Genomic DNA, 10577 nt, shown 5'->3' with positions numbered 1-10577 from the left:
TGTCAAAGATGAACATTTTCGCTTCGTGCTATTATTATCTGTGCGGTTCCACATTGACAGTAAAAGTCGCTATTTTCTGGCACACTCTATATCAATTTGACGCTAAATGAAATAATATGAACTTTCAAAGTAAAAAGTCGTTTAAGGTGTCAGAGTCTCCTTTGTATTTTTAACTTGTTTACGTCGAAGCGTCAGCGCTGCTGTCGAGAGGAGAAGGTAAGGCAGCTTCTTTCCATTACATGTACGATACATTTTTAATATATACAAACATACAATACATATATAAGAGACACGTTTTAAGTGACTGAGCTAACATTAACTGAATGCTTGAACAAGGCGACTGTATTTACACTGTTGAACGAGATATTGTGTTTGTGCAGCCGGTCGCTTTTTTTCATTCTGTAGACTTGAAAATAAATGTGTGATTAAAAAAAAAATAACATAGCCCCACATTGTCTATAAATAGCTATAATTTCGCTAGTAGTCATGTTAACTCGACACATTTAAGTAATAGTGTCCGAATAATACGGCTAAAATGGCTGCTGTTAATCTAACCTTGAAGTAAAGCTGAATTAATGCTTGTATTCATTGCGAAATCATTAAAAGCTTAATTTTTATTGCGCCATTATCAAAATGTCGTTTTTTTCGTGCGTTATAATTAAAGGCATAATGCAACTAAATAAAATATTCCTGCAGAACAGTTAACTCACTGTGGCACTGTGTAACAACAACCCTTAAACACTATAATATACACTAGAAAATATATATTTATATAATTACATTTTACTCATTACTGTACATCTGTATACTGTGAATGGCCACCTACTATATGCAGGGTAAAATGTCACTTTTTTAACCATTCAATATTTATATCAGTACTCCTTTCACATATAGATATACATAAAATAAGATATACTTTTATTGGGGAAATTTACGTTATTGGAGCATCAGGTGGATATTTAAAAAAGGGGGGGGGGGGCATCAATATAAAAATAAAGAACAATAAATAATAAGTACACAAGCAATAAAAAAACAATAGTAGTAAAAATAAATATAGTAGAAAAAAAGTAACATTATGAACAGGATTAATATTGGTGTTGAATGGTAAGATACCTGACTTTGATATTGTTGTTGTACGGGTTTTAAAGTGAAAACATAAATAGATATTTATCTAGATAGAGAGATGGATAGATAGACAGTAGGGCTGAACAATGAATCCAAATTTTATTGAAATTGCAATGTGGCCTACTGCAGTTTTATAATTGCAGGAGGAGAAATGTGTGTCAAGTACCATTTTAAATGAAATATTGTTACACATATTGACACATCATATTCTATAAGAAATTGTCTTTGTTTGGTACAGATCCTCATAAAAATTATCTATCATATGTTTTTCAATGAAAATGAGAAATTATGTAAAAATGATCATTTCCTCTAATATCGAAAATCATATTGCAATGGCAATATCAATCAAAATGATCGCAATTAGATATATTTGAAAATTGTTCAGGCCTATCATACAATTAAATTATAAATAATAAAAACATAATAAAAGTGAAAGCTTAGCTCCATTGTGCTCCTCTAAGGGGAAACGGTGATAGGGTGGCACATAATAAAGTTAGGCAAGATTGGTTAAAACACAATAAACAAAACACACAATCAAACTTACCAACAGACAAAGACAATAACAGAAGAATCACACAACAAGCGTCTTCACTACACACTATTTGCATCCTGTTTACAGTCCATAAAAACAGTTTCTCCTGTGTATAGTCATTGCTGTGTATTTCTGAAGATGTGTTGTGTTGTTATTTTGTCTAAGTACATTGAGAGCCACGGTACTGGAGTCAGATTTCTTGCATGCATTAACATCTTAGTAAAGATGATTCTGATTCTGAAGAACACAGTCTTTAAATTGACGCTACTGGACGGGGATCTCCTCCTGCGAATTCAACATAATTCCCTCAGATGTGTAGATCAGCTGATTGCAGCCAGGTAAGCTGCAGTCGTGGCTTAGATGAACGGCTGAGGCTGGAGGGATGCTGTGGCTCTGGCACTTGTGTGTCTCATATTACACTGCTGCGCTTCATCCCCCCTCTCTCTTTCTCCCTCCATCACGCTCGGTCATCCTGCAGCCTGTGAGCGGATGAATGCCAGAGTCTGTGATTCTACCGTCGCCAAAAGGACTCCATGTCTTTCTTGGTAAGAACTTCCCGCAGCACGGCTTGTGTTTTGTGTCTGGTTGTCGCTCAGGTGTGACCTAGTAGACGTGTAGTCGCGGATCAGTAGTCTCATGCTGATACCTCTGATGGAAAATGGCAAAATCAATTAAAGTATATTTAAAGAAGGGCTTCCAGTAAGTGGTGCATTATAATGTGTTTAATGTTATCCTTGTAGCTGATTATTCAATTTGTGTTTTTATGATATTTTCTTTCATGCAGCTGTCAATCAGGAATTAACGGAGACTTTAAAACTACATAGCATGTCGGCATTAAAGTGTTATCCACATGAGATGTATATTATACAGTATAATGATTGTATTCATATGTAGGTGGGAAATTTCAGATACAATATCCGCTATCTGTGCATAGTCTCATAATTGGCACTTCTAATTATGTATGAAGCTCTTATCTTGCTCTCTTAGGACCCATCAGTTACTCAGCTGCCTCTCTGTAGTCTGTTATCATCACTCTAATTCTGTCTCCACTCACCACCTCTATTTAAAAAAAGCCCTGTGAGTGCCTTCACAGCCCCATATTATGAGACGCTTGCTTCTCTGCTTCATCTCTGACCCTCCACACCCCCGTGGTGAAGCAGCGAATCACCCTCAACTCCCTACTGTTCCCTAGTGCCATGTTTCCCCTTCACTCCTCGTCCTCGTCCTTGTCCTGTTGGGCATGTCTCACCTGTGCTCCTCCCCTCCTCCTCCCCCCTCACCAGGACTGTTCCTGCATCTCCCACGCTCAGGTCCAGCCCATGGACATAGAAGAGCGCTATGAGGACATCAGCCACCAGTTCCTGGTCAGTAGCATGGAGAGGCATCCTGCTGATGCCTTTCCATCATACTTTAAGATTCACCTTAAAGTCATTTAAGGCTGACTATTGGAATAACATTGCTGTTGACAAAGCCTAAAGGGGCACTTCATTGATTTAGTATTAAAATTTCTTAAATTGTTCCTTAAATTCCTAAAAAGACACAAAAATCAGTGCAGAAGAAACAGTGCAATTCCCATAATACAACTCAGTAGTGTCCTTAATAAGACGCTCCATGTCTATCTCTCCAACTCTGCACCCCAGTTCATAACACAGGCATTTGTTGTGTCCCAAGCAAAAGTGAAGAAATTCCTGATGACATCACTTTTTTATTGAGTGGCATTTAATATGATGTGAAATAAAAGTAAAGTCAGTGGAGTGGCCCTTTAAAGCATCACTGGTATTCTATGTCAATAAAAAATTTGCATGTATTCCCCTTTTTTGTCTTATGATATTCTTCTATAATTAATCATATGAATGCAGTACTTGATATTGAATAATTATTATTAACTGCTTAATAATTATTATTATTCATGTACTGCTACTGTGTGAGGTCATTTCCCTTTGATAAAAACAGACACAATGCGGAGGCAATAAGTGGTGAATACAAAGAATGTGTATGGTATGAAACACATTCACTAAATTCAATAAACCTGCGAGCACCCCCCTACACACACACACACACACACACACACACAAGCTCTCTCTCTCTCTCTCTCTCTCTCTCTCTCTCTCTCTCTCTCTCTCTCTCTCTCTCTCTCTCTCTCTCTCTCTCTGCTGTTCTCTCTCTCTCTCTGCTGTTTTCTGTATCACAGTGCCATCTCCTGGCAGCCGTGGTCCCCTCACACAATTACCTTATAGCTTAGCAGACTGCCTCTTTGTGGCAGTGGATATCCATGCAGGAGGTGAAAGTGTTAATTCGGTGGATGAATTTAATGAAAATTCAATGATCCACTTCAGGGTATTGGGTATTTGGAAAGATATATTATTATAGGGGAAGCACCATAACACAAAATGATTTAGAATGTTATTCAAAAGGCATTTTAGGGTTGAATTTTTTGTTTGAGATGAAACCTACTCCACGCCCCATACCCTGCCCACTCACAGTTTCAGCCTCATTGATGTGGCACAAGTGGTTGTGCGTCAGCTAGGATGACTAAAAGGCTTTGTTCTCCACTCCAACAAAAGCAAATGACAATGCAGCATTATTATGTCGCTATTTTGCTGTTTTTCTCCTGGTGACTTGTTTGTATCGGTTGCAGTGACAAGACAGGTGGAGGTTTGGAGTCGGGCTGAACAGTACAGACAAGAAAGTGTAACTGTCATTATTTTGTAGAATATTGGAGTTCACGTCATTCATTTGATCATAGAGGTTTTCCCCCCATTTTTTCCATGGCAGTGATTTTGTTTAGACTGTTGGATTAAAGGAGTACTCCATTCCAATTTACAACTACACGTACTTTGTCAAAGAATGGTCAAACACAGTGCAGCAGGAGCTCAGATGTCCTGATTTTTAGTCCCTATCATGTGTCAAAACTACAAAACTCTGCAGATCCTGCATTTTCCCAGTTTGTAACACATACAGTACTTACCCGTTGAGACGAGTCTGATGTTATCACTATATCGTCATGAGGTTTATTTTATCAGCTCCTCCAGAGTAACCAAATACCTTATACAACTGTTTTCACAGGTTGAGTAGGAATAAATGTGATACATTAACTGATCTTCATGTGAAAAAATAGTGGAGGTTATAGAAAACATAGCAGACTTTTTAAAGACTGCAAATGTAGGTGTTTCTATTTTTAATTTATATATGTGATGTACTCAATCATGTTTACTCACAGAATAGTTTACACGTTTTTTATTTCTGTTACCTTTGAGATAAATGTATAACATGCGTGTGTGTCCCAGCAGAGCACTGACGGTTCTCAATACACTCTGCAAGGGCCAGCGGGTGGAGATGACATCACAGGGCTTTCAGCTGAGCCCGCCCACTACCAGCTACTGGCAGAGCTGGGTGAGAAACACCACTGTGCACACACTTGAGTCAGACCGTTACAGCAGCCAAGAAAACCTATCTTCTAACTTACAAAAAATGACAAAAAAACACAAATAGGATTACAAATTGGTATGATCTTTAGTATATAAGTCACAACACAATATCCACTTATATAATTCATCGTGTTAAATAACATCCAGTACAAGCCATGGGGCTATATGAGCCAAAGTAGAGAGCAGTAACACCTGAATTATGTGACCATGTCATTACTTTAGACAGTTTAGAAATTTTAAAGCAATATTTCCCTTAAAGCTAATAACCTGTGTCACAGGGAGGGGTTTCAATAACCTGAGCCAGGTGATCATGGCACGCCACACCCCCACTGGCCAGCTGGTGGCGGTCAAACAAACCAACCTGGATGAGTGCACAGAGGAGGAGTTGCTGCAGCTCATGGTGAGGGCAGTTCATTTTTGTTAAGCACATGTGTATCGTCTGCAAAGCTAAAAATATTTTCAAACCGTTGTCAAGGGCCTTTTCTGATAACGTCTCTATCCCCCAGAATGAGGTTCTGCTGTCTCGGCTGTTCCGTCACTCCAACCTGCTGACCTCTCGACTGGTCTTCAATTCCTGCTGTCAGCTTTGGGTCCTTACACCACTCATGGCCTATGGTCAGCCACTACCACACATCAATGTTTTTGTTTTGTTTTGTCCTTAAATCTTTTTTTTTTTTAAACACCAGGTCTTGGTTTTGTGAATACCTTGAAAATAGATCAGGGTTTTTCTCTGATGTATATTTTCTCAAGCCCAAATTTTACACTCACTCACACCATTCTTTTTCAAAATGAAGATAAATCACAGTGTATTGTCCATCAGAATGAGCTACTCATCTGTCCTCTTCCCTCTCCTCTCCTCTGCAGGCTCTGCAGACACCTTATTAAGGACATATTTCCCAGATGGGATGAGCGAATCCTTAATAGCGTACCTGCTGTACGGTGTGCTGAAAGCCTTGGAATACCTGCACCGGATGGGCTACGTTCACCGGTCAGTGGAGACAGAAGGTGTTATTATGAGATACACCTCAAATAAAACAACAACAATTGGACTAAAAAAAATGTTATTTCCATTTAGGGGGGTGAAGGCCAGTCATATCCTGCTGTCAGGAGATGGGCGCGTCTACCTCTCAGGGCTCCACAGTGTTTACAGTATGATGCGTGAGGGGAAGAGGATGCGGGCCGTGTTCGACATGCCCCACCACAGCCCCGCCCTGCTGCCCTGGCTCAGCCCCGAACTACTGCGACAGGTCAGGCCTGGCGAGATTCTGTTACGCCCACTTCTCACTTATTTCCTTCTAAAATTGTTTTGATCAAAACTGGAGTGACATATTACTGTATTTCCAACTGGAAACTACATATTCATCCTGTTTTTCATTAATAGTTAGGAAACGTCGGCTGATCTATTCTGATCTGTTGTGTCTCTCCTCTCTCTTATTGTGTTGCCCTCAGTAGGACCTGCACGGTTATGGAGTGAAGTCAGATATCTACAGTTTGGGCATTGTGGCCTGTGAGCTGGTCAGTGGCAGGGTGCCTTTCCAGGACATGCCACCCACTCAGGTAACAAAAACACTTCCATTCAAACTGCTGTCACATTTAAAGGGCTGGTTTGCTCAAATCAAAAACTGTCTTGTATCCACTGTTTGAATCCCTCTCTCCAGATGCTGCTTCAGAAGCTGCGTGGCTCCCACTGCTGCCTGCTGGATGTGGCTCCCTTCCCGCTGGGTGAACTCGGAGGGCTGAAGGTGTCGCGCTCAGGGGTGGACTCTGGCATCGGGGAGAGCGTGGCCACCGGAAGCCTCACACACAGCGCCACCGCCCCTCCCACCGACCGACCTCAGAGCCCCGGGCCCAAAAACCACTCAGCCACCCTGCATAACCTGGTCCAGCTGTGTCTGCAGCAGCAGCCCGAGCGCAGGTCTTTACTTTAGAGGAACAGTCAGTTTTAATTGACAATTGATCACATATGATGATATAATTGTGTGTTTTTATCTTCTGCCTTCTATAGACCATCAGCAACTACACTGCTGACCCATGCCTTCTTCAAGCAGGTAGGTTTCCACGAGGCCTACATTCATTTGAGTAAAAATCTCAAATCTGCACACATCAATGAATTAAACATAGAACACTCATGATTTTATAATGTAGGTTAGGTCTGTATATAAAGAGGCAAAAAAACATTACAATCCATCCTATTTATTATAGCTGTCCATATTCAAAGTCAAGTGCCTTCAGAGTTGCCACCCCATGTCTAATGTGTTATTTAGTGGTTATGTTATTGTTACACCAAAAACTTTTTTATTACTTGGATTATTGTATTATAATGAGCCATTTGACAACCTGTTTTGTCTATGTAAATCTAATTTCTACATGTATTTATCCTATTTGAAGTCTTGAATGCTTCTGTATTTGGTAATAGCTGTAGTTATTCTGAAAAGACACTATTTATGAGCTAATGAGAGACTTTGAGAGGAAAGTAAAGAGTTAACAGACAAGTCAAATTTGGCAGCCAAGCCTCAATATGTATTACCAACACAGCAGGTTAGAACGAAGTGTTTTCTGGCAGTGTTTTAAGAAGAGTCGTGCTGTTTGTTGACAGGTGAAGAGGCACACCCGAGACACCTTCCTCAACCTCATGTACCCAGCAGCGCCCCTCACCAGCCCCGAGGACCCTCCCGTATCCTGCCCCCCGGGCCCGTCCTGCCACGCTCAGACTCCAACCTCCGCCGACACCACCGAGGCCGTGTGGGACTTCTCCTAACCCCTCCCACCCCTCCTGTTCTCTTTCTCCCCCTCCCAAATCGCCAAATTCTGACTAGCAAGCCAAACACAAGACAATCAAAGCAAAGCAATGAGGCCAAATTCTACTGTGCTTTTATTTTTGTTATTATTAACCCGACTCTCTGAGCCTTTTTTAGGTAGTTTTGTAGTTTTTTTAAAAACATACGTTTGTTTGATGCAAATATGGATTTTGGGTCATGGGTCAGTGAGGCGACTGTGAAAGTGCTGGATCAAAGAAGCTGCTCTGATTTAGATCCATAATAATAATGATAATAATAATAATAATAATAATAATGATAATAATGATGACACCAATAGACTGTCAAGGAGTCACAGGACAAAAAACGAATGAGCTGATTAATAATCACACACTTCCTCTGAGGTAACAGGCAACTATGAGTTAAAGGTGCAGTGTGAAGAATTTAGTGGCTAGCTAGATGAATGGGCTTGGCAGGAATGGAAGATAATATTTATAAGTATGTTTTAACTAGTGTATAATTACATGTTTTTTGCTGCCACTATAGGTACACACTTGGAGGCAAGGTGTCAGTTGTTTGCAATCTGCAGCCTCACCACTAGATGTCACTAAATTCTACACACTGGTTCTTTAAAGGAAAAGTCCACCCTGAAATACTGTGATGTTAAAATCAGCTATTTGTGCAATACATTGTCTGTGTTCGACATGGTAAAATACATCTGCAAAAAGGAGGAGACACTCATGATATTAGCCTCAATAGACCAGAATGCAGTTCACTAATACATGTCACACTTGAAAGAGGTGTGAAATTGCTTGCTGTGTTTGCTGTGACCATCGTACCTGTTGTTCTGCTCGAAAGACATCCTCAGAGAGTTCAATCCCAAACAATACTGACTGAAATAACCCAAAATAAGTATAAGACACTATGTGAGGGTGGATTTTTCCTTTTGTAAGTGTTATTATGTCTTCCAACTGTGAATAGTGAATACTGAGGTACATAAAAAAAGATTTGCAACACATATGTGCATATATATTCATTTATATCGTTCAGTATATCTGAATAATACATCTTTTTAGCTTAAACACCTTTCTAAACTTCAGAATGTATTGCCAAGATGCTGTTTTAATACTAGATCAGAAATTTGGATAGAATCTATCACAATTTCCTTAATTATTTATCCAAATTAAAGTGTGGGGAGTCTGAATTTGTAGGTTTTCAGGCCTCAATAAAAACCTGATAGTGTGTGCTCACTGAAAAAAACAACAACAAAAAGAAAATATGCCCCAAAGTCAAATATGTAAATACATTTTTGCAGTATGTTTGGCTATATATGCACATAGTGTTAATGTACAGTCATTTTAAAACTGCCTACTGTATGAACAAAGGGGAAAAGGTACACATCAGGCTCTGAAAAAGAGCACATGAGTAATAGAGTATATCTAGTGTTCCATGTAGGAAATAGAAACCATGAGTAGACTGTAGATGAGACACTTCCCTGCCCTGATCTCCGGTGAAACGCCAAAAGAAGAAGAGTAATTCTACTGTGCTGTAACCACTTCTCTCCAACAATGCCTTTGTGTTTTAAAGAAACCTCCATTCTGAATATGGTGACCTTTCTGTAACTGTGATAAAGTGTACTGTGTATGAGAACTGTGATTTGCAGTACATATCAAACATGGTAGCTGTATGAGCCTTATATAAACACATTATAAACCATATATATGTATATACAAAATTGGATTTCTAAACTTCCTGTTTGCCTTGATTGATTTCTTTGTAGATTTGCGTTGATAGATAAAGTGTGCGTGTGTGTGTTTTGGCAGTATGCTCCATTCTGAAGTGCTGCCAACCTGGTGAGTCCTAGTAACTCTTAAATCCTCGATCTTTGATGGATTCGGTGACAGTGACAGTGACAGCTTCTTCTGAGCTCCTCAAACCTACCAGTAACATAGGAAGCAGATGCTCCTCAACGTTGGACCGATCCAGGAGGTTGTCATCCTCTGCTAACTGTGGACTCACTGCTGCTTCAGGTAACATTTGGGTTCTGGAGGGAGGCATAAGGTGTTTTCGGTGATCAGCTGTCGTACTGGAGCTTCCTGGGATGATTGGATGGTTGAAGGTGCCAGAGAGACTGAAAGAGTCCTGGCCTGAAATCCAAAACAAGTCATGAATATTTCAAATATGTTACCAAAGAAAGTACCACTGAGAACATTGAGTCCTAGTCCTCCACATTGTAACTTCCTGTGAGGAGGTTGATACAGTGTATATAATTCTGGAGGCTACTAATATAGTCACAGCTGAGGACACCTAAAGTTGAGTAGGATAAACCATGATTAAATGATTAAATGGAATTAATAAAACTTGCAGGATGTCAATGTTGTCACTAATTGCAAATGTACAACAGAGTAATGAAGAAAAATAATTGGCAACACTTTAATTTACAAGTCCCATAACTTTCTGAGTAATTTGCAGGTGTTTAATAGTCAATTTCTAGGATATTTTACAAAAAGTGTGGTACATTTGGGTACACATAGTAAAATTAAAAAAAAAATGAAAAGGTGGTTTAGTTGGTAAGTACCTACTCAATATATTCAGGTTAATATTTGTGACTCTTGACAGAAAATACTTTGTTTTCAGTGTGCCAAATGATATATTAACATATTAGCTGTTTTCATTAACTAGCTGGACATGTCTATGCAGTTTGGTACATGTGCTCATATTTAGTTTGACACACAA

At 39.6% G+C, this 10577-nt stretch overlaps 1 protein-coding gene across 1 annotated transcript; it reads left to right on the top strand.

Moving 5' to 3' along the window:
- Positions 1-19: 19 nt before the first annotated feature.
- stradb (STE20 related adaptor beta) lies at positions 20-9559 on the top strand. The gene is made up of 12 exons (XM_053314309.1): positions 20-216; positions 2136-2202; positions 2941-3021; positions 4948-5050; positions 5364-5485; positions 5592-5700; positions 5950-6073; positions 6161-6332; positions 6538-6642; positions 6744-7000; positions 7091-7133; positions 7682-9559. Exons 2-12 carry the CDS (start codon positions 2191-2193, stop codon positions 7841-7843), a joined length of 1290 nt encoding a protein of 429 aa, XP_053170284.1. The 5' UTR covers positions 20-216; positions 2136-2190; the 3' UTR covers positions 7844-9559.
- The last annotated feature ends 1018 nt before the right edge of the window (positions 9560-10577 follow it).

The sequence above is a fragment of the Scomber japonicus genome, chromosome 24 (assembly GCF_027409825.1).
Source record: "Scomber japonicus isolate fScoJap1 chromosome 24, fScoJap1.pri, whole genome shotgun sequence".
Lineage (NCBI taxonomy): Eukaryota > Metazoa > Chordata > Actinopteri > Scombriformes > Scombridae > Scomber > Scomber japonicus.
The sequence above is the reverse complement of the archived record's forward strand: the minus strand, read 5'-3'. Positions and strand labels throughout refer to the sequence as shown.

Bases quoted from the DNA above. Each gene is read 5' to 3' on its own strand.
- stradb (XM_053314309.1), top strand. The intron at 3,022-4,947 runs GTCAGTAGCATG...GTGTCCCAGCAG, and splicing joins ACATCAGCCACCAGTTCCTG to AGCACTGACGGTTCTCAATA. The intron at 7,001-7,090 runs GTCTTTACTTTA...TGCCTTCTATAG, and splicing joins CAGCAGCAGCCCGAGCGCAG to ACCATCAGCAACTACACTGC.